The 24,645-nt window shown below is 37.3% G+C and overlaps 1 protein-coding gene across 1 annotated transcript in view; it reads right to left on the bottom strand.

The window, feature by feature from the left end:
• The window catches only part of LAMA2 (laminin subunit alpha 2), a 347,214-nt gene that overhangs the window by 121,406 nt on the left and 201,163 nt on the right, over positions 1–24,645 (bottom strand). Inside the window, exons 18-22 of the mRNA XM_054061626.1 lie at positions 19,774–19,860; positions 13,367–13,578; positions 8,997–9,103; positions 4,694–4,874; positions 1,168–1,304 (exon numbers count right to left, since the gene is read on the bottom strand). Of these exons, the coding sequence (XP_053917601.1) occupies positions 1,168–1,304; positions 4,694–4,874; positions 8,997–9,103; positions 13,367–13,578; positions 19,774–19,860 (724 nt within the window). The remainder of the gene's footprint in view (positions 1–1,167; positions 1,305–4,693; positions 4,875–8,996; positions 9,104–13,366; positions 13,579–19,773; positions 19,861–24,645) is intronic.

Below are 24,645 nucleotides of genomic sequence, written 5' to 3'. Positions count from 1 at the left end.
ATCTACAAGGAGTGCGAGCAGGAGATTCACGTCTCACTTTGCAGAAATTATCTGTAACATACTGAAAGAGATGTGGGCTGATAGATCATTATTAATTTAGATGGTGCCGTGGAACTGCCATACTAATGTGCTCACATAAAAGACAATCAGAGAATATACTCCAGAGCTCAAACAGAGGTCTTCAACCTCATTAGGCTAGTTTCAGAAGCCAAGAGTTTAGATCACAGCAGCACAGCAGAGGTTTCACAAGAGCAGTTTTCCACACATACAAAAAATAAATCACTCTTGATAATTAGTTTGCAGCCTGGGCTACATGACAAATAGCTTTTTAAGAAAGAGCCTTAATGGTGTAAGACCATGTTCAGACAGCACATAGCTTTTCGGACTAATTGCAGCAGTAGTATAAATCCTTCATCATCAATGAGAATGGCAGAGAGGAGAAAGCGTTTGCACAATATTCATCGTCACCAGTTTTTTACCTTAACTGAATTTTGCTCCTTTTAACTCAAGAGTAGGTAACAAACAACAGATTTCATGGCCTCTGACATACTATCATTGTTTTCCTATTCCTTCTCCCTTCTTCACCCTCCTTCAGCATTTTTTTTTAACTGTGCCAAACATGGAAACAAGAAGGATTTAAAGGCTAATGAGTAGGTTTTTTCCCTATTAAGAACCCAGGAAGAAAGTGCATTTTACAGCTACGGTGGCAGTTTCTTTTTGTCTCTCTTCACTGTCTTTTATGCACAAGTAAACTCCAAGTACAAATTCTCAGTGGTAAGACAATTAGAGCCAAAGTAAATTTGTTGTGCAAAGGCATTGTCAGTTACCTGTAGCTCTACATTTATATAAGTTGTGCGACAATGTAGTCGTCTCCTGAATCATGTTAAACACAGCCATAAGAAAAGAAACCAGGCTCAAGCAGGACACTAACTCAGTACGACAGTAGTATAAACAGGGTGTCCAGTGTTACAGGCAGCATAACTGAGACACAGGATCTGTAGTGTTCAGTAATGGACCACCAATATTTACACCACAGCCTGAAAACAAAACTTGCAATGTGGATACAAACCATGATTTACAAACCTAAAACCATATTCAGCTACAAATTACTGTATTTATCCCACTGGAAAGGGGTAACAAAACCAGAGAAAATAGAGGTTGACTCACCTTGCAGCCACTGACAATATTGTGGCCCCAGTAATGTGGTGCACATTTGTCACACATCTCTCCAACAGTATTGGGAGGGCAGATACAGCGGCCACTGACGGGATCGCAGTTATTACCGAAACGTGAACATTCACAGGCTTCACGGGAGGCAGAAAAAATAAAGCAGAGGAAAAGTTACCCCTTTATGGGACACCTGGAGAGCAGACTCTAACAGGGTTAGGACCATTCCACCAAAGACTCAAATGTACAGTGAATTCTCAGTTATCTGTGGACAGAGTGGGGCAGGAAAGGTAGGGTAAACCCAAAGAAACCCAAACCAGGAGCAATGCAACACAGGTTAACTGAGGTTAAAGTGACTGCAACGGGAACAGAATGGGAAAAATAAAGGCACCAACTGTAGAAGTGCAGGGACTTCTGAGGCGATGCATTCATGTCCAGTTTCTGAGCTCACGCTGTCCTGTGTAAGAAGCCACCTGACTGTCTCTGAGCTCTCTACACAGGGAACCTACAGTGTATTCAACCTCTTCCACCAGCCTGAGTCAACATCCTGATATTTCTGCTGCTGTAAGCAGATTTTTCTTAAAGAGCAAAAAAAGGTATTTTAGTTTCTTTTTCCCATTTACTCTGTTGTTTTTCAGATAACATTTGTTCAGTCTTGGGATGACATCAGCAATATGCTTTTTCACAAGAAACTGGGACTCTTTGCAGATTTTATTAAATTTAAAATATTTTGGGTTTGGAAATGGTTGCAAAAATGGTCTTTGTTTCTAAGCAAACAACTCATTGGTGGCAAATACAGATTTAAGGTATGTCAATAGTTATGAGGCATAAGACACGTAATTGCTTGGACACGTAATCCTAGTGCAGGATTATTTTCATACGCACTGCCAACACTACCCTTGAGATCAGAGCCAAAGCATCATAAGCTAACTACGACTCTCTGAGTGATAATCTATTCCTTGGGGTGTTTATAGGGCAGTGTAACATAATGTTCATTGCTGAGGGCTGTGTTGAAGTTCATTACCTTCACTGTGTGAAACGCTTCAATTCAGAGTAAAACTATAAAGTAAGAGACATGCCAAGATATGACTAATATCTATAGTTCAAATAAAAAGTGACCTTTATTTTTCCCCATCAATGTTATCAAAAAAAGGTATCTGATGCAAAGTATATAGTAAGTTTTCCCTCCATCATGCCAGGAACAAGACATTTTGTACTCTACATAAAATCTTTTGACACTGTGGTTTAAAAATGTTTCAGAATACATCTCTCATTGGGAGACTGAGGCTTTCAGATGTGACAGCTCTTTCAGTTCTTACACAAAATTAGATCAAAAGGCATAGAGAGGAAGCAAGTGATACCCCAATATTTTTTGCATTTTTACTTTTATCATTATTAAAAAGGCTATGGGAAAAAGTACAACAGATTTGTTGCAAGCAACAGTGAAATAGAAATCTCTTTTGTATCTTTGCTGCTAGAATGTCAACGCTAACTGATAATGCTTTAAGGGGTTTTTTAGGCTTTATGGTTTTTTTATTGCACAAGAAAAAAAATCAAATTATATTCCTTTTGGATAAATGCTAGATAAAAGAGGTCCAATATTTTATTCGACGCTTAACTGTCACTATGGAATTCATTTTTGTGCACTTTCTTCCTAGCATGATTTGATATACTTCTATTAAATTTCTGATTTTCTCTTGTGATTCATAATTTAATTCCTTTTTTTTGTCATTTGAAGGAATACATAAAAAGCCTGCTAAAAATAAGGGGGGAGGGGGAACCCAACATTTTGAAAACAGAATTCCTTTCCATCCACTGTATTAACTTTTGAACTTTTAAAATATGAATTTTCTGAACATTTTTAGCTCTTGTGACTCTTTAAAATATTTAATGACCACAGGCAGATAATTTTTATTTAAAACACTGTTTGGATCTATACTGCTTTCCCATTTCACCTCTGTTCTTTAAACTCTGTCATTTCAAGTTTGCCAAGAGAGCAATTAAAATTTTAATGTGAAACCTTGCTAATTGGCCTCTTATTTTCCTTTCCCAACTGTATGAAATTAACAACATTTTGTAGTATTTCACAATAGTAATGGGCTTTTAAAACTGTGAAATGTTAGAATAAGAGACTAATTGCGAAGATAAACTATAGTATTTCCCCCATATACATGCTAAGAGATTTAGGACAGCAGTTATTTACATTTTATTTCAAGCTCTCTCATCAGTGCGAACGAATCATTCCCTTTTCCAAGGTGCTAATGTGTTTGCCCTTTTCAAGGTGGTAAACATTTTCTGAGCCCTTCCTTCCCATGGGAGACAATATCATAGAGTAATGTTTTCAAATACGATCTATAAACTTGGCTCAATGTGTATGAACACTACAGGTGAAATCAAATTTTACTGCACAGATGTAGGTCTCAAGGCTTTGCTGCTCCTTCCATAAAAAAAAAAAACAGAGTAAAAAAAGGCAAAAAGCTAGCCTTGCTGGTTTTGCTGCTGTTCTAGATGGAAAAGGAGGAGGAACAGGATACTGGACATGGTGAATTCTGCTTTTGTAAAGAATATAACTTCTGCCTGAAGAATGATAGCAGCAATACCCTTGGCTTTATTTCTCTGCCATCAGCAAAGAACGCGGAGCCACCACATTTCTGGTGTCACAGCAGCCAGTTGCAGAAGACAACTACCTGCGTCTCTCATGATCACATCTAAATGATTCTATCAGACTTTAAAAATACACTTCTATTGGCAAAGATGTATATTTCCCTGTGAAGAGACAATCCATTAGGTTCTTTTCCCTCGGGAAGTCAGTACCGCTTTAAGGACAGGAAGCATTCATTTCAGTGTTTAACCTAATGTCCAGAAGGACAAACATAAATGTAAAGAAGTAGCTGGATATATTTAACTGTGTTGTTGGGGTTTCAGCATCTAGAAAAGTCTACTTTTCTTGTGTTTATACAAAGGACATAATAAAGAATTTTACCTGAAGATCTTGTTGTACTTAAAGAGTACACAAGTAAGAAAGATTCCAAATATTACTGTACAGATATTTTTTTTTCAAAAAAGGATCAAACATGTAAGGACAGTGAAAAGATTTAGGATAAAACTAGAAGCAAAAGGTTTGGTTTTTCTTCTTCTTTTTTCCATCCCTTCATGCTGATGTGATTTGGCAAGAACCTTAATCAGCCTCACATGATACTCTTACCGTAACTAAATTATAGGAATTTTATAGAAATTTTTTTAACAGATAGTACTTCAAGAAAAGAACATTCCTGTTTTTTCTAAATGTAGAATTAATAGATTAGCCATAAACTGATCTTATAATAGAAGTAATCGCTTGGGTCTTTTGCTTTTTCCCAGTCACCATCCTTGCCAGCTGACCATTTTACAAGACTGTCTATGAAAATACCTACCCGTCAGGAAAATTTGTTAGGCAATCTAAAACCAGCCAAACTAGAATTTTAGTAATAAATAAACAAACATGCAAGTAAATGAATCTATAATTGGCTGCAAAGAATTTACATACGAGTACAGCCTCCTTCTTCAAAGTTGTAAAATCCATGAGCACAACGGTCACACTTCTTTCCTGTCACTCCAGGCTGGCAGTAACACTGTCCGTCTCCATCACAGTCGAAGGATTTGGAACCAAAAGAGTTGCAGTTGCAGGGAACACAACCTCTTGAAGACTGTAACCCAAAGGTTCCAGGCTGCCACAAAGAAATGAAGAGCAATTACTACATGAAATCATTGCCAGGAGAACAGAGGAAAGAAAAGCTGAATGTGTAGGTAGATCAGGGTGGTTCTTTCCTTTTCATCACTGAAATACTACTCTTAACAGACTGAACTGTAGCAGTAAAACCCTGGGGCAAAGGTACTAAGTACCCTACACAGCTGAAAAAAATTAGGTTTTCAGAACATTACCTAATTCCACAATGAACGTTGTGCAATGTAACACATCTCCTAAGATGCTGTGTTTCCATAAGTGAAATTCCCACAAGAACATGGAATATATGTCAGCACCATACACATATCCTGCGTCTGGATTGTAAGATTATGTCAGTCAGAGTTTGTTGCTAAATGAGTGAATTCAAATTCTTAGCTATGAATGGAGATGGATTCAACTGGAAAGTCTCTGAACAGATAGACTTTTATCTCCCTGACCAGGGGCAATATCGGTATACAGCACCCTGTAACATGAGGGCATTTATTTTGAATGATACTTAGGAATAACTTTGGAAGAACATAGATACTTGTGTACAGTACAAGCAAATTAAGGGAACTACCTATTTTTTAGACAAAATCTCTCTGTCTTTGGGTTAGGTCTAATACTGATAGAAGTAATCAACGAGGCCCTTTCTCTTCTGGTTTCATTCTTTGCTTTCATTTGCATTAAGTATTACAAAGTTCCTAAAGAACCAGAACAGATGTTATTTACTATAGGAATAAATTTAACTCCTTAACTCCACTAGTGGAGTACAAAAAGTATACTTGTAAAGAAGGGAAAACGTGCTTATTTGCATACTGTAATGTGGGATTCTGCGTGAAGCTTTTAACCAACAGAACATGTGGATTCCACTGTACCAGCTAACAGAGGGTTCTAGGAGCAAACTGTACTTGATATTCAAATTCTGAACTCAGTCTTGAGCTAGAGTGACTTAAAATGGGAGTACTTTTCTACCTTCCTTCCAGTATGATAATTTACAGAGGATACTGAAATCCAAGTTATGTTACTAATTTCACATAAAATTGATATCACAACACTTAAAAGTAAAAAATCTGTCAGAGACTTGGCGAGGAAAGCAAAATGTCAAAAATGAAATATTAAAAAGACAACTGCTAGCTAGTGAACATAAATGGAACAAAGTGAAAAACATTTACTTTTACAATATACTACTGTGTGACCCAGGCATGTCGTGTTAGATTTTAAGCTAGCATACATCAGAACAGATTTTTCAAGTCAGTGGAGCTGCACTGACTTGCATTTTGCATGGATTTGTTTCACAGTGGAACCGCTAACCTCTTGTGTAGGTGAATTCCCAGAGACTTCAGCAGGCTTCCATGTAAAAGTCCTGAAATCTGATCTCCCTTAGAGAATCTGCTTATAGGTAGCAGAATATAGAACCACACCTATGGTCAGAATTTGGCCTGAAGTATCATATTAATCTAAGCAAATGCTTGATTACATATATATATAAAATAAAGAATTACACTGATTTTCATTTCCAAATTCTATATTGGAATTCTTTGTCAACCATATATTTCTGCATGACAAAACATGGTGCACCAGAGAGAAAGAAATACTCAAACTCATAATCGAGTTCCAAGATTCAATTCAATATACGGACTATCTGTAAAAATGTCTTTTCCATAGAAAGAAACACACAGAAATGCAGATATGCAAAAATCTCAGGACAGACATTCAGATTAATTCAGTGAAGCAACCAATGCACAACATGCAGCTCAGTTCTCAGCAGAAAGTTTGGCAGGACCTAATAAATTCTCTTGTAAGGGTGAAAGCCAGAAAAAGTCTCATAAACAAGCATTCCACCCTGTGTGAAGGAAGAAAATATCACTAACACGCTGGGTTGTATTCTGTGATGAGCTCTGCACAGTCAAAGACATCGTGATCAGTCATGCAAACTTCCAAGATGAACCCCCCTCATGTTAAGCCCTCAGCAAAGCTTGTTTACACACAGCAATTCTAAGAATCACATTTACTGAAGAAGATATAAAATCCCGGGTGACAATGAGGAAATACAATGAATTTTCTACATATGTTGTTACATGATTTTTTTCCCTGTATCAGTGCTTGTTGAGTGTTTGTGTGGGCAACAGTTACACAGTATATGCTAAACAGGTAAAAGCTCATGTTCTCCAAGGGTATCTATAGAAGCAAAAAAGGCATGGGTCCCAGCACGCGGCTGAGGAGGAGAAACACTGCCAGGTATTTTCCAAACTGGATGCGATATGTGCAGAGGTTGTGAGTTGCAGGGGGAAGACACCCCAACATTCTTAAAACACTGTTCTGTTAGAATCAATTGCATCATAATTATTTCATTTCAGGAAATAAGTCACTTTGTTGGTACGTGATATCTAATGAATACTTCTGTCATTCTGGATATTACATTCAACTAATGGGCAGTTCATACTTATTTGTACACCAGTTATGTTTAGTATTTCAAGACTCTATATTTGCACTTTCACTCTGAGGCTGATCCTTCATCCAGACGCCTTAAGCTTTTGGTTCTTAAATTGGTAGAAGGGGAACTCCCATCTTGTTGAAGGCCACAAAATCCCACCGATGTATGAACATCACCCACATATCTCACGCATGCTGCTTCTGGACTTATTCTGCTATTTCACTTCTTGCCCACAGTGTCATTCTCATAGTATGAAAAGCCCTAGAAACCGGGAAGTATCCTAAAAAGCTGCCTGTCTTCTGAGCCTGTGCATTTCTTGATGATTTCATATATTGTAGCACATTTATTATAAATAAAAATAAATCAGAAAAAAAAAGTCTGTGGGAGCTCCAAACACAAGCAAATATTAGATTTCAGAGCATGCAATGCACACAGTTTCTGTTTACCGGAGTAGCAGGCCGGTAAGCACCCCGTGGGCACCCACTGGCACTGCTGACGCCCCATCTCCGAGGAGAAACTCGGATCTGCTGACTGCTCCGTGCATTTTCTTTCAGTTTAGGCACCTGTCTGCTGATTTCACAGCGTCTGCCCATGAATCCTGACTTGCAGATACATCTTCCTGACATATCACACTGCAGTGACATGGATCCTAAAGCACTGCAGCCGCATGGTATACAAAACAGCTTTTCAGGGGCCCAGAAGTAGCTGGGCTTTAAGAATGAAAAGTAAACACTGTTAGAAAGAGAAGAGTATAAAACTACAACAAAGAAAACAATACATGAATAAAGATAGTAGTAAATACAGTAGCAAACAAAGATTAATTCCAACCGACAGCCAATATTGTATCAACAAGCTTGACATATTTTCTGTGTACATTATGGAAACTGTGCAAATTCCATTGATATGAACAATTTTTCTTTGAATGGACTCTATAAATACTGTTGAAACTAAAGTGTGAGCAAACTTCTTCAGAAATTACACGGTTTATGCGGGGTGAAAATGATCCTTGTGATTTTAATTACACACACACAGAAGGTGTTCTGAGGGCACAAGCCTAACCCGCAAGTCCTCATGCTGAACTAGATAAATGTGTAGCCAGCTATAACATATTCCTTAGCAGCCTAAAGAAAACTCTGTGGACGCTCACGAAACACTGGGTTTTTTTGCAGTGATTTACATGACAGCAAAACAATATCAAAGCAAAAGACACTTTCACCAAAAAAAGAATACATTATTTGGACAATATAAGAACCCCTAAGAAAGAACATAGAAGTAGAACATTCACAGCAGTAGTAAATTAGTATCCTGGTTTCTTTTTGAAAATCAGATGCTATCAGATATTTTGCAACTCTCTTCATAAAGAGATTTTCCCCAGAGCTATGATACTTTTAACTAGTTTATTTATAACAAGCATTCAGAATATAAAGTGTACATACCACATATAAAATTTATTTACACGTACAGTGAGGCTTAAAATATATTTGCATGCAGTGTTCCATATTTTGTTCTAGAAAAACCTTTGGAAAAACTTTTAAAACCCAGCCATTTTACCTCTCTGTATAAAAGAACTCAGACACACTCTTTAAGTGAAAAATGAGCAAAACCCACAAAACTATCCAAACTTTAACTGTATGTAGTACGAGAAACAGGAAAGAAAACTGAAAGAAAACACTATTTCTTGTCACTCACCTGGCAGGCATCACATCGGCGCCCAATCACATTGGCTTTACACTGGCATTGGCCTGTCCGAGAGTCACAGATCTCTGAGAATGAGCCATTAATGTGACAGTGGCAGGCTGCAGAGGAAAAAGAAGGCACTGTCAATGTATTGCCTAAAACACCCAGGCTGCTGAAGCGAACTCTAACTGCAAAACCTTTACAGCGCAGCTTCTGCCACCCTGAGAAACCCAGGAAAGCAAGTCTGAGTAAAGCAGGAAGGTATTGCTCCCATACAGTGACAACACACATTAACTGACCCATATTAATGTGGAATTTTGGTCCAAATTATTACAGTGAGAAATTTTGCCTCAACTTCATAAACGACTTGTTTTATACGCTCCTTTTAGATCAAACCAAGATTTTTAGTGTACATTACTGAGTATGTGACAATGCAGATTCAAGGTTTTAATGCAGTAACTTTGCCTTTACATTTTAATTAATGTCTAATTTCCAGATTGGAGTGGGGGGAAAGGGAGGTAAGGCTTTCCACCTCTCAGGAAGCTGCTCTCTCAGAACAGCATGGCCATTGCGCCAGATGGGATTTAGCTATAGCAGGTGGGAGTGCTACTGCTCTCCATGATGGTCCTTCTGCTCTGGAGTGCAGTCTATGTTGATAGAGTAGAGAGCATATTTTGGCAGGCTGAGGACCCAGAACAAGGCTACTTCCAGGAGCCTCACTATGGGGCACTAACCTCCTCGATCCCTAAAGAGCGACTCCTCACTAACACCACCCTGTACTACAGCTGAAAAAGAGACTGAGGATTACAAACTCCAGCATCACAGTTCCCAGAGCAAATATAACCCAGCTGACCAGTTTAAGTCATCACAAGGCTCTCTTAAGGATATGAAAAGAAACTGCATTTTCTTGAGGAAAATAGCAATGCTTTGAGCTTCTAAATTCTCTTGTTCTAGGAGAAGAGAAATTTTTGGGAAACTTTCTATCACCCGTTATATTTTGTTGACCACATTTTTTTTGGCTTGCAGAGATTAGGGAAAAAAATCCCTCTTGGCACTCAGAGTAGAGAAGAAGGATATGATCAGGTGTCACAGCGACTATGACCATGCAGTCACCAATTCTATAAGCATGAGCTGGGTCCTGCATGTTATTTTCTTCCCAGAGGGGAATGAATCCACATCTCTCTACTTATTATCAATGTACTCTGTAAACCAGTGCTCCAATCCACAATTTGCCTTCCTGTAGTGCCCTGACTGCATGTGTTGGTCCTTTTCTCAATGTGACAGCTTCATTTTAAGAAACACTTAAGAGTCCCAACAGTGGTCACATACTTGAATGTCGCAAGGTGCCATTTGAGACAAAGCAGTTATATTTTTTCTATATATAAACTATTACAACAGGAGCTTCCTTGTTACTTTATTTTGCTGCATCATAAATAGAAAGGATTATTTTCTGCTCTTCTCTCCACTTTTGAGATATTCTGGAAAAGTCACTTCTTTTAAATGGAAGTGACCTCATGGCTTGCCAGTCTGTTCACGGCCTTATTTCTCAAATGGTTAGACAGATGTCTCATATCCTGGAATAAGTAACAAAATATGTTGGGTGCTCATATCAGTTTGGTAACAACTTCAAAGGTTTCGAAGTCTTTCTGTGAACTTTTAAAAACACTTTTGCTATAATTAACATTACTACTCTTTTCCTATTACTCTCATTTTCCAATACTAAACTATAATTTACCTATTTCATCCTGTATACAGTCCTCCTACCATAATATTTATGTTTTAAAACTGCCGACACTTCAAACTGTATGAGCGATGAGTATCACATACAAATTTCAAGCATCCTTCTAATTAAAAGGATCAGCAGTTAAAAATGATGTGTAAGCCCAAACTCACAAATCCCAATTCTCAATGCAAATTAACAGTATTTCACCACCCCTTTTATACATACCTCAAAAAAAAAAAAAAAAAGCGCCTTTCTTATTTGAATTGTTTTGCTTATCAGGCATATGACATCACAAGATTAAAAAAGACAACTCACACTGATATTATAAACAGAAGATTTGTCCTATTTATATTATATATCACCACAAATGGCATACCACCTATTCTTAGCCACAGATGACTGAGTGCAGTACAGTGGTAAGGCAGAATTTGGAAGTCAAGACTTTGATTATCTTTCTTGGCTCTGGCATTACGTACATACAGGAGAAACATACAGTCAGGGCTATTTATCTAAACTGTTACTCAGTCTGATAAACTGCATTTATCTTACCTAAAGCCTTCCCATTCATTTATCTCTACTGGGAAAATTAGCTATTGTCCAAACCTCCAAATGGTTGCTATAATACCATACAGCCTGTCAGAGAAATCTGTCTTGCTTTCTCTCAAAATGACGCTGGTCAAGACCCTTCTCATTCTCACTTGATTTGTATAAATATTTATTTGAGTGTATTTATAATCAACCTACACACTTATTTGCCTCCAACAGTAGTATCTATGCACTGGCACGTAGGCAAACTTGAACATTTACTTTAATTCCTCTCATGTCACTTAGTTCTACTACCATTAGCACAACCTCCAGGTATTTGCTTCAGTACCTTGTGCTGTTTCAAACCAAGCAGCAAACTCCTAGAGTCAAATCAAATTAAACTAGTACATTTGCCCAGTCGTCTTAGATTTATTATTTTGTACAGATGCACCAAGAAATTTAGAGACGTTACAGTGATATAAAGTTGTACTGTCATTTGAAACGGTTAACGACAACAGTACTATACCAAGAAAGAGCAAGAAACATTTCAAACAATAATTTGAAAGCAAAACCCATGCTTTGCGATACTCTTGGATTTGGCTTTTTAATAAGAAACAAAATTGAAAACAACAAAGTAAAGACACAGTCCCTCTGATATTGTAGCTGCAGGGCAACTTCATGGAAGTCTGCAAAGGAAATAAAAAAATCATATGCAAAAAAAGAAAACCCACATGAAAGACAGAGAGTAGATGAATACAAAGTAACTGTGAGCACAAGGCTACGAATACATTAGGGAGCTCTCCTTGTCAGAGATACTAACTACAAAAGCAAAGCTTGCAATTCTACATTAAATATGTATTTATTTTAATACTTTTTTTTTAATTGTATGTTTTCTGAACTCTCCTCACATTACATCTCTTTCCCATGCAGCTCCACTACACAAACATTCAAGCAGCAGTCCTCTCAGTGCCTCAGGAATGGTGACAAGCTATTAGAAACTAAGATTTTTGAAATACACTTCTTTTTAAATCACATTGTGCACTTAACACTAACTTTATTATTCATCAAGAACTGTTAACTCATGTAGAGAATATATTTGGTTGTCTAGTGACTCAAGACTTCTGTGGTTGCAACACGTACTGCAAAAATGGTACCTCTGTTCCCATCCTCCCCAGAAATAAGACACCTGATATAACACCGTTGTACTCACTGGAGTTGCTCCGAGTTTATCCCAACAAAAGAAATTGATTAAATCTTTGTGACAATGAAATAAAATACTCTGCTCTTTCAGGACAGTTTATTATCTGTGTATTCCACTCTGCAGAATGGAGTGGGAGGGTACGTGAAGAATGTTTTTAAGTTAAAAGCACTTGTTATGCCTATTAGCTGCATTCCGTACGGTGCCAGCAATGGCTCAGGGAGAGCCTCTAGCTCCTACAGAAGCAAAAGCTCCTGTTCTCACCAAATCTTCCATCTACTCTCAATAATTTCTTGCATTCACTATGAGGAAGTATGAACTGGGGCTCATAAACATGCCAACACTCAGTTGAGAAGCGGTAGCTTGCTGCAGTGCCAGGGCAGAGCACCTCAGAGATTTTACACTCTGCTTTGCAGGAGGTGTGAGAATCTTGCCCTGTAAGAGGTAGTAGCTCCCAGCTCTCACTGAGGTAAAGCAGGTAGGAAAAAGGTCACAAGTGCTGCCAAAGTCAGAATCTACAGTCACTGAAAAATCACTCCCTCCTTGCAGCACCAGTCTTAAGAGTTAATGGGATTTCCCTGGATGGCTTATAGCCCTTTTAGTGAATCATTTGCATTTACTTCTATTTTTTTTTGTAGATACGACATTTAGTATAACCTTTTGCATCCATGCAGTGCTCCACAATCCCAGGTTTTTTTCCATGTCTGCTTCATTACTGTTGCAACTACAGTGGGAAGTTTTTTAATAGGTTCTTTTTTCTATTTACTTTGAAGTCTCCCTTTCCAGATGCAGATGCAAGTAAAACACTATTGTTATTAAAAGTATAAGTATACCGGATCATTCTCCTGCTCACAGAAACAGAGCAAGTCTTTCACTCAGGAACAGAGATACAGGATAGATCAATACTGTCAGGAGCAGTAGAAGTTCATGACTTACGTTGACAGTTCCTTGCATCAAGAGCATCACCGAAATATCCATCAGCGCACCTCTCACAATATTGGCCTGTTGTACCTGGCTTACACTTCAGGCAAGCACCAGACAAGCTGTCACAGCTGCCAGGAATGGAGAAGTCAAGGTTGTCATTACACTGGCAAGGCTGGCACGATCCCCCTGGTATTAGAGGCTGTCCAAAATAGCCTTCTGCACACCTAAGGTAAAAGACGCCAACAGTTAATAGTGTTGAATAATCCTCTTATTAAAAATATTTAATTTTCTTGCCTCACTAATCACCAGAAATGATTTGATCTTCTTTCAAATATTTCTTAAGTGTCTTTTTTTTCTCTCTCCTTCCTCCTCCTTTTTAACAACTGTAGATACAGTACCAGCTGAAATCCTGCCAGTTCTGCTAGTAATTAGATTTCAGTGGGAGAAAAATCTTGTCACTGGCACTGAAGACGAGACAAAGCATAATAAGAAGTCTGTCTATTGGCACACTAGAGGAATTCAAGTCCCTGTTAGATAGGCTTTGTATTTCAGCACATCATGTCTAGATACTCTGTATTCATTTACCAGCAAGCTTGATGGTTTTTCCCTCTGTCTTAAAAACATATTCAGTTTAGAAAAGCAGGTTTAGAAAGTAATACAGACATAAATTTGTTTACTTAACAAGATCCTCCCTTGAGTTAGCCTTTCCCTGATCTACTGCATGCTAAGATTGGCTTAATTAATGATTGCTCGCCTCTGTATACAAGCAGGTAACAAAAAGATTGCTCATTATCACAGGAACTACGTTGGCATGTACTAACCTTTCATATTTTAAAAGAGATGTATAAAAATACCGCCAGATTTTCCACTTGTCCACCAGCAGTTTCCTGTGAGTACCGTGTAAAACAGCTTAGTGTACCTGACCTAACGTCAGTGTGTATTTTTAGCAAATTTCTACTTGTCTCACAGTCTATTTCCTATTTATATTCTGGTCTGCTTTCCCTTTCTATTACATTTGCTCACACTTCACAGCAAGAACAACCTGTAGATAGTGAAGAAAAAGAAGAAAAATTGCCCAGGTTCAGCTAATGAAGCTATTCATGTGCATACCAGATGAATTCAGATTAGTGTAAAGAAAACAAACTACATAAAACACATCGCGTAAATTAATATTTCTTACTATTTTAAAGTCAATTTGAAAGCAATTCTAATGGTCAACCAAGGATTTTAGGTATCATCCTAATACAGGAAAGCAAAGCACCACTATGCTTTCACTTTTGTCCCTTTACGCTCACGAAGTTAATCCCTTCCATTGCATCCACAATATCTCATGAAGCTTCCAAGTGGATCCTAAACTAACTGTGCAGTCTAAACATTTACTAAGTATTATTCCATATCACTAGCAAAGATTATAAAAATGGATATCTGAGACTAAGGAGGAAATTATAGTTGTATCTAATTGTTTTTTGTAGTAAGATATTACATGAAGCAGGATTTTTCCCATTCCCTAAAAATACCCACAATGCAGACCACAGATGAATAACATGTATAAATAGTCCAGTGGTTTGGGTGCACTTAAGCACTCAAGAACGTGACTACTTTAGCATACCCCATCTCTCCTTTACTCCTTCTCTCACAATTACCTCCTCATCACAACAATACATCAAAATCCTGTCATTAGGCATTTTATTTTCAGAATCTGTCACAGATGTAGCCATATATTGTATGCGCTTGTACTCCCTGCAAAGAAATGGATATTTTTCCCTTGAAACGGACATATCTTAGCAAGCTCAAAAGACTGATTTTTAGCTTACTTTCACCAGAACAGATAGATTTTTTTTTTTTCAGTGATGGTATCTCAGTTACAAATAACAAGAATGTCTCTCAATACATGTCATAATTAACAACGTTTTATCAAAGCCAAAGAATAATTGGGTAATTTAAGTAGTTATTTTATTTTACCTAAAACTGATGATATGCGAGTTCATCTGTGCTTTGCCAAGATGTTTCTCACTTATTACTGGCATATTTGTCATAAATCTATCTTTTGGTACTGTTGATCTATTTGACTTCACTTAACATGTATTCGTTTTCCTCTTTTACTTTTATTAGTTCTGTATCTACAGCATTCACCGAAACCTACCAAGCAGTTCACAAAAAAAATTACTCCAGGGACTTGTGAGAAATTCACTGCTAATCATTTCCTTCTATTAATAGCAGAGACCTTGATAACTCTTCGTATTCTCATCAGATTAGCCTTTGTTAACTAAAATTAGCAAAAACTACTATAATCACATAGCTATGTTCTACTTATATATGTACATAATTTTGACTTCAGATTCAAGATCATCCTGAAAGGAGGGGCAAACCAGTTAAGCATAAAAGAAAACTGTGTTGCGTATTCTATCTGTAAATTCTTTCACTTTTTCTCCCACTTCTGAATTTACAGGGGAAGATTAAAAAATCCATTTTCATTAACTCTATCTTCATTCCTTTGAAGACATTTCTACTTCAGCAACTTCTTCTCAGATTCAAAGCATTACATGTTTGGCAAGGCTCATATTAAAAAAAAAAAATCTAACAAAAAAAAAAAAACCCAAAACCCTCAACCAAAACCCCAATAATGTTTGTGACAGAAAACTATGTTTATGTATTACACAAAAGACTCATCTGAATAAATAGCTGCTATGTAGAACAGAACGCCTCTAAGATGAAAAAATAAACAAAAATAGAAGCAAAAGCAGAAAGGAAAGATTGTTTCCACATTTTCATTTCTTCCTCTATGCTCACCTTTACCCTCAAATGCAGGCATGTCTGTGACTGACACTATTTGTTTTTATTTGGCGTAACTGGTGCCAAATACAGGGCCAATGAACAAATAGATGCATATGTATGTGTACTGGGTCTGGTTGGGATGAAGTTAATTTTCTTCACAGCAGTCTGTATGGTGATGTGTATATACAGACAGAAACACAGGCCTATTTTATTTAGTTCTTTATATTTACTGGAAAAAAACCCCAAACCTCTTGAGACAGAGTTAAGTTAGGCTACAAATCCAAACACTTTAATGTCTAGAAATAATATTTTTACAGTTGCCTAGAAACTTATTTGCATTCAACCTGTGTACAAAATCAGGCTAAAGCCCTGTGAAGAAATGGCTCATGATCCCACAGTTAAAAATCTTAACCCAGGTGCACAACACAGATATTATTGCTGTGTGACTAACTATAAATCTTACATTTTCTAACATCAGAGTGCCTACCTTCATAAGCCACAAACAATCCTGCATAACACATTTGTTGTATTAAATCTCCTGAATGTTTGTGGCTTTTCCCATCAGCACTGCAATACGGACCTGTACTTCTGGCACTAGCTGGAAAAATTACATTAGCTAGAAGGAGCAGCAGGTTAAAGCCCAGGGACTCCAAAGGGACTGTGGATGGTGGCACTCTGTGGTAGATGTTAAGAATGTGGGGGAAGGAAGGACATGACCCAACTCACCCTTCTCCTCCCAATTAATTTACACTGCCCTCTCATCTCTCCATCTAGGAAGAAACCATATTCATAAATGAAGGAGTGCTACAGGAGAAGCTGGACTCCCATTTTGTTTATTTCCCCTAAAACTCTATGCTCTTGTCTATATCAAGCCTGTGTAGATGGAAAATGCATATCATCATCCTGTAAATGTGCTGGGCTCAAAGGGCAGCTTTTTTACATTCTCATATGCCTCCATGGAGTTAGGAGAGTGTTAGTCCTGCCTCATATGCCTTGGGAAAGCAAGCAGTGAGCAAAGGAAGAATGTAAGTCTAATTCCTCACGGAAAAGGATTAAATGGGGACTTTCTCTACAATTATATACATGGTACCTCCCAACACAGTTTTGCAATCGTTTGGATGTGGTCAGGAGCCAGACCACTCTGAACACTGAGCAATTTTGGCAACATTTTCCTGAGGAGTTCAAGTGAGAGAAGTAGCAACTTTTTTCGACACTTTTCAATTCAGATGTCTGAGTGTATGTATATAAGATCTTATCTCCCTAGGGGGCAGAGGATGATTTTGGAGGCCAAATAAGTTGAGTTTTGCATATGCTCACTTCATGATACTCAGTATGTCCTGATAATTTAGGACTGTTGGGTTAATGAATCATGTGGCTCACATCACTTGTCACTTTGCAGTTGCTAAAGTGAAACAGAATTTCATGTAAACTCTCCTAGCAATTATACAATCACTATTAATAGCAAAAGGCAACACGATTTCTCCTGTTCACTATTACTGGAAGCTGTGGGCATTTCCAAGCAACTTGTTACAACTAAAAGCAAATAGTTCTACAAACACTGGAATTAATGGCCTAATTTCCAATGCATTTATATATATCTCATGGTTACAAGGCTTAGGGCTGAGTATTTGCTGCAGGATGTTGCTATTCAGCAGGGAGTAATCCCTCAGGCTACAGCAGCACATTTTCCTTGCCCTGTGAAAGTTTTCTTATGGTCAGAACATTTAATAATCTCTCTCATTCTCTCTCTCATGTATTCTCTGCTGTTTAATTAGGTGTGAGTTCACACAGTATTCTCTGCCTTAGCTATGACATGTCCTGATTTATTAACCTCTATTCAGCCCCTTCTTTTCATGAAACCTTCACAAACAATTATCTCCAAGACCTCCTACCCTTCCATTAAATTTGGTTGAAATTGACCTACAAGTTCAAATGTCTTTGCAGGCAGCAAAGACAGACAGGCATAAAAAGATCACACTAGCCTAATTTCCTTAGGAAATCAGGCTAAAATCTGAGCTTACCATATATTCAGATTCTGTCCTACTGCATCTTCAGCCTGTGCTCCAATCAGAAATAGCACTTGTTCCTAATGGAAGCTGTCAATGACCCCGCATCGACAAACTGCCACCAAAGTGCTCTAGATGTGATTTATTCCTACCGTCATTAACTTCGCAGCCCACTAGCTGAAAGAAGGTGATGACTTCCAAGACAGGCAGAAATAGCACGCAGCAGGAGCGGACTCAGTGATGATGGGTGGAAACAGGTGACAGCCTGCACTCACACTTTAGGACAGATATAGCACAATTGGAGATTTAAAAGGAAGCAGTTGTAAATGTAAATTGGAAAGACAGGACGAGAGAGTGATTCACAGCATACAGTCGGGCTACTGCTTTTCTGGTTGGCTCTTCTTTTTGGTTCATTCCTACTTTTCCTCATCCCAGCCTGAATATTGTAAGTATTCATTCAGAGGCCTTAGCCTTTTTTCAGGCTTTACGTTGGAAAATGATGCAGGCAGCTCACAGAAGTGTCAAATGGCAAAAGCCTACTAAGAAACAAAAAGGGCATGTTTTCATGCCCCATAACTGCCTAGCCAGACGTTAGGTGTTTGGCCACCCCAACCTTTCTTAAGAAACGTGCCATTTGCAGGGTCACATGGGACTGGGATTATGGAGCCAAAGCCAATGCTGATTCATCACAACCTCCAAACAACTAGCAGTTGTCTCCTGGCACACTAACTGCTCTTGAAAGCTGTTCCATCCATGTGAAATCCCAAGGGACAGAAAGGCGTGCAGACACTGATGATATTCCTTATCTGTATGGTCTCACCTCCTGTGGAAGGGGGTTGCCAGGAGCTTAGCACCAGCACTCACACTAGCCTTCTGTTTCATTTAAATTCTCCATGTGATCCTTCCCAAATAACAGGATATAAGGAAGGGAAACAACTTTCTCTCTCAGTACTAACATATCAGTCAGACCTATCATAGCCAAGACACACTAGACATATTCTTATAATTTTTCTTTTGTATAGGTAGCAATGAAGTGTAGAAAACATTTTGAGCTTTTCCACATGCATGACAAAGAAGTATTATTTTTTCTGTCACTAAAACTTAACTCTTTTTTGCCACTAAAACAGCTTAATCTGTCTGCTAAAGACTACTAGTGGGAAATAGAAGCAACGAAAATGTAAAATACTATTTTAAAAACAACTAAAATCAACAAATAGCTTATTAAAAGAATGCACTTTCACAGCAACTTTTCAAAAAGAAACAACAGTAATTTATTGAATACTTGATTCACCATGCTCTAAACATTCAAATGACAAGAGACAAAGTATTTATAAAAAAATCTCAGAAGAGTGACAGAAAAGCTAGAAAAATCATTTATTTTTTTTTTAAAAAAATCATTCTTCTCAGCAAATGCTGCTTGTCAGTTTTGCACTTTACCATGAAGTAATAAAGCAAGCACTAGAAATATGCAAATATATGGACACAATGTCAGAGGAAGATGCACAGGAATTTCTTCAGTGAGTTTCAGAACATAGAAATGGAGACGATAAGGGGAAGCAAGAAAAAAGTAGAACAGTTCTATCTGATCAATGCTTTTGTTTCTGTTCTCTTATGGTTAAAAGTATGGTGCTTGCTTACCTTTCACAGCGTGGTCCCATGTACCCAGCTGGGCATTCATCACATATTAATCCACGGCTTCGGTCAAAATGGCATATCGGGCTAAAACTGTGTTGTTGATATTGTGTAAGAAGAGGGACGAGGAAGAAACATAAAGAAAAGATTGTTAGCAGCATAGTTTTCTTCCTAACTTCAGAGATCCTTAATTTGCAAAACAGCACCCAGGAAAAGCGATTCTGGTCTAGGACGTGGGGCTTAAGTTTGACTCCAACAAATTCAATTTAGAATGACTCTGCTATTCCTGTGACACTGAATATAGAGTAACGGATGGCAGCATCCCAATAGCCTGTTATTACGGGACTTGAGCCTGCCACGGAGTGGTCTGGATACCATTAAAAAGGCAGGAATGTACAGCTGTTTGTTTGTGCCCCCAAGGGCCTGGCAAAACAATCTATGCCATAATGTGGCCCTTACATAAATCTTTCTGAAGGACAACTGATTTGAAAGTTCAGTTAACTTTGTGTATAACCGGCTGTGAATAAACCCAGTGAACAAGAAAGGGGAGGAGCACAAAGAGAAAAATCTGGTGCAGCTTCCCAGAGAAAGTATTTGAGTAAATCATGTGCCAATGACCTCAAGCAAAAGGCCAAACGGGCACACTGAAGTTTAAGAACAGTTCGCAGGATAGAAAGCTCTACCTCTTTGCTATGTTCTACTTATTTTTATCTGTTTTTTTAATAAATATGGATACCATAGGCATTTGTAAGCTCCACCTCTCGATGTCTGTTTTGTAACTCTGAAATGTGCTCCTTCACTTTTTAGCATTTTGCTTTCTGTAATCTTTGTCCCTCCCTTAACACATTTTTGTGAGGAAGCCTCCTGGCACAATAAAAGACACTACACAGAAGAGGCAACCTGCTCTTCTGTTTTGCTGGAACAATTACTAGAGATAGAGACATATAGGACCTTTACAGGACCTCATCCAAATATAGAAAAATACAAAAAGGAAAAAAAAATATCAGGAAAGACTGAGAGCAGATGCATGGTGGAGTCACTATTCTCAACAGAAAAACAAAAACCCTTATCTTTTGTAACCTAGGAAAACAGAAATTGAGAAGGAATATAATTGCTCTAGCAACCACATCAGAAGGAATGTATCCTCAAGGTAAAAGATCACGCTACAATGCTAACAAAAAGACATAATAAAATCTCCAATAAAGTAAAGCAGAATATAAGATGTAAGTTTCTGGAAAAAAATAAGCACAGGGAAGACAGAAAAACTTAATTAGGATCATGTAACCTGATAACCTGCCGGTGACTGAACCCCACTTCTCAGGAGTCATCCATCCTATGATCTGACCTCAGTTACTCTTTGTTCTGTTTCTGTTATAGATTAGTTGAATTTATAAATACCTTGTCACAGGCCAAGTTATGCTACAGACATAGAAGAGATCAATAAGATAGATGTAGGAACATCAGGTCCAGTAAACACTGACAGGAATCGGGATTTTCCCATTTTCCGTAAGGATTATGTTTGTGTTATTTTGCAATGCCATTCAATTAAGAATAGAGGCATGAATGCATGAGGAGACAACTGAAGAAATAATAACTGTTCATTCTATTTTTAAATAGCAATGAAAGCAATTTTCAACAGAGGCATACATCCTGTTTGTTAGTCCCAACCTCTCTAAGAGTTACATGTGAAACTTTGTGGAGATGCTATCACAGCAAATTATAGTGTCACACAAGATTGCCTGTACCACAGCTCCATGAAAAGCTCTGAATTAAACTGCATAAATTTTAAAGATAACAACAATTAGATGCCCATTACTACTAAGCAATAATAAATAGCAGAATTCCTATGTATTAAGGGTTATGCTCAGACCTAGCACCCTTTGATTCTTTCTTTGACTTGACAGTCAGTCCAGATGTCAACATTAAACATCAATACATTGAAAAATTCCCATTGGCATGCTATAAAGAAAATATGTGATAGGATGAGCAGAGTTTACCTTCCTAATTATTTAGAATTTCATTGCTTAATAGTGATAAATACTAATGAACAGTGTACATTGATCTGTCAAATCAAGCTTGGAAAAAATGTTAGTCCCTCTGGATTCGTCATCACTCTCTTTAGTTTTTACATAAGGAAACAAGATTAATACCACTAAGGACATAGAACAAGTATGAATACACAGTATGCATATGTATGTGATATGTTGGGAGACAAACCTTCCTAAAGGCTTACAAGTATGTTATAGAAAACACCTCTTGGGAACAGGTTTGTGATTTCATTCAACTCTCCAATGAAATATAACATTCTGAGACCAACCAGAATTCCTAGTTCACATCCTATAAATTTAGTTGCAGACTTCTCATTATCTGTATTAAATTTATCACCACTCCAACAGAAAATTAGTGATTACCCTAGACATCTACATTTGGTACAAAGAATTACATAGTTGTATTTCTGAGAAATTCTATGGAAAAGAATCAGTTTATTTGAAACTCCTAAAGATGAAGAAAGTTAGAATAGTCCGTAAGAGTGATGCATTAATAAGAAGAGATAAGACAAAGAAGTCAAAAGTCAAGTGTGCATTATATATGCCGTTTATTACACAAGTATTTATTTCATTTGCATTGTATAAATACCAATATGGATTTAAATGCAAAAAGATGAACATATAGACCAGGACACAGAAAACAAGCTTAGACAAATTCATTTCAGTTTCCTGATTTGGCCAAGTGTTCTTTTATGACATATGGTAAGTAACTCATCACTGTTGTGCTTCAGAAGGCAGTTTTATGGTTGGCTTCGGTGATTGCATATAGAAACTGATGCCATTAGGAAACAAGAGAGGGAATGTGCAGCAATTAAATCAGCTTAAATTAACTACAGAACACCAGCACCATCACATTTCTAAAATGGGTACAACAGTTCTCCCTCATCTTTTGTGGCAAAGACTGAGGTGCTGTGAGAACACTGATGGTAACCATTATAAATATTATACAGAAATGAGACACTGCTCTAAAAGACAAAACTAGTTTCTTAATAGAAATACATCTTAGAGCTCACTATATGAAAAACATTCTCTGTATACAGGAACTTAGTGTTAAGCTTAGACACCTGCAGATGCCCTGTCATGCCATGCTAAGAATTAAGTACTACAGGGATTAAAATCTATAGGTAGCTATTGATAATCATTTAGTATATAAATTCGTCACTTGCTAGGTTGTTCAGAAAGAACATGACATATTCTACATCTGTACAGTGACATGAATTTGGTAGAAATTTCTTTATTTTTCAGATGAAGGAATCTGAATTGTTTACATATATAATCTTCAAGTAACACAGTAAATCTTTAACAATTCTTTCCTCATAAACAAATTGAATAGTTGGTCTAGAAATGTCATAAAAGCTTGAACCTTACAATGATTTCTAAAAAGCTTAAGGATGTTGTTCACAGTTCTGCTTTTGACTACTTTAAAAGTAGGAAGCTATTGCACAGTTCTAATGTAGGGCTAAACAGTTTCACAGCTCAATAACATTTATATTCTGTGTTTGTTTTGTAACTATATTTTTCAAGAAAACAAAGTGTTATAAAGGAGACACTCTTGTTCAATTTCAAAAAAAGGAAAATAAAGCAGTCAGAACTCTGATGAACATGAAATAGAAGTCTCCAGCATTTTGTAAGAAAACCCCTAAATTCAATCTATTTGACTTGATTTGTCGCACATCTGCACAAGATACAGATGTGATACCATTCTTTCTATTTTATCAGTACAGTGTTCTCAAACAAAAGAAAGAATTAATTAACTGTGCAAGGAAATGCTAAGTATATGAAAGCAATGAGGATGTCAGAGGTACTACGCCTCAGCAGCAGACATAATAAACCCATGTATATCTAATAAAACCAGCTGAAGAAATGTGATAACGGGAAGGCAGGCTCCCATGCTACAATCCCCTGGAATTTCTGTTGATAAGTAGTTAGATTATTCCTGCCCTGATTGTTGCAATTTTAATAGGACAGAATACCACCATGAGCAACAGAGTCGGTTTGCACTACTTAAGAGCAAAATCTGTTCATCTATGGACCAACAGTGATTCTTTTCAGGAGAGAGCCACATCCAATTTGTGGTTAGGATATGGATGAGCATTAGTTACCACCATGTCAGACACATGCTCAACAGTTCCTCATCTTCCTGTACGACTATTTGATTTGTTGCCTAACAGCAGCTCTTCTGCATAATCTGTACACTTGCTTCTTATAGCAGAGCTTCATTCCTCTGAAGCCATACTGGATGGCATAAACCAAATGTGCCAATTAAAATTGATACACATAATCTCTTTTTTTTTTTCATGTGCACAAAAAAAAAGTTGACTAGACAAGATTCAGAACAGTTTTTTTCACCTACATCACATCAAACAATTTAAGTATTGTTATTTTCAGGTACCAAGTGTGACGAGACCAATCAAAAAACATTCAAGCCACCTGGGCTATTAAATTTTATGTAGCAAGTAGCATTGACAACTGTTTGTAATAAAATAAATATTTGATTAACTTTTCACTATTGTTTTTATTAAGTAAAACAGAATAATAGTGATTTAGCTGAGATGTGCTGACAAAATATTTTTACTTGCAAGATCTAAGGCTGAATTTAGACTCTAAATAAATCAACTGGAAAGAAAGGAATATTAAAAGCAAAAGAAATCACTGTTTCACCAAATCAACAGAATTGGATTTTAAATTCAATTACTAAAAAAAACAAACATCAAATCTACAACTTCTACTCAAAACTAGAAACAGCTACTCTTAAGGAGAACAGAATAGCAAATGGTAGGTATTGATTTAAAGAAAAGAGTAGTCATCCAAATTCTAGGTTGTTCTTTTT

The sequence above is a fragment of the Cuculus canorus genome, chromosome 3 (assembly GCF_017976375.1).
Source record: "Cuculus canorus isolate bCucCan1 chromosome 3, bCucCan1.pri, whole genome shotgun sequence".
Taxonomy (NCBI): domain Eukaryota; kingdom Metazoa; phylum Chordata; class Aves; order Cuculiformes; family Cuculidae; genus Cuculus; species Cuculus canorus.
Note: the sequence above shows the minus strand (reverse complement) of the source record. Positions and strands in the feature narration are given on the sequence as shown.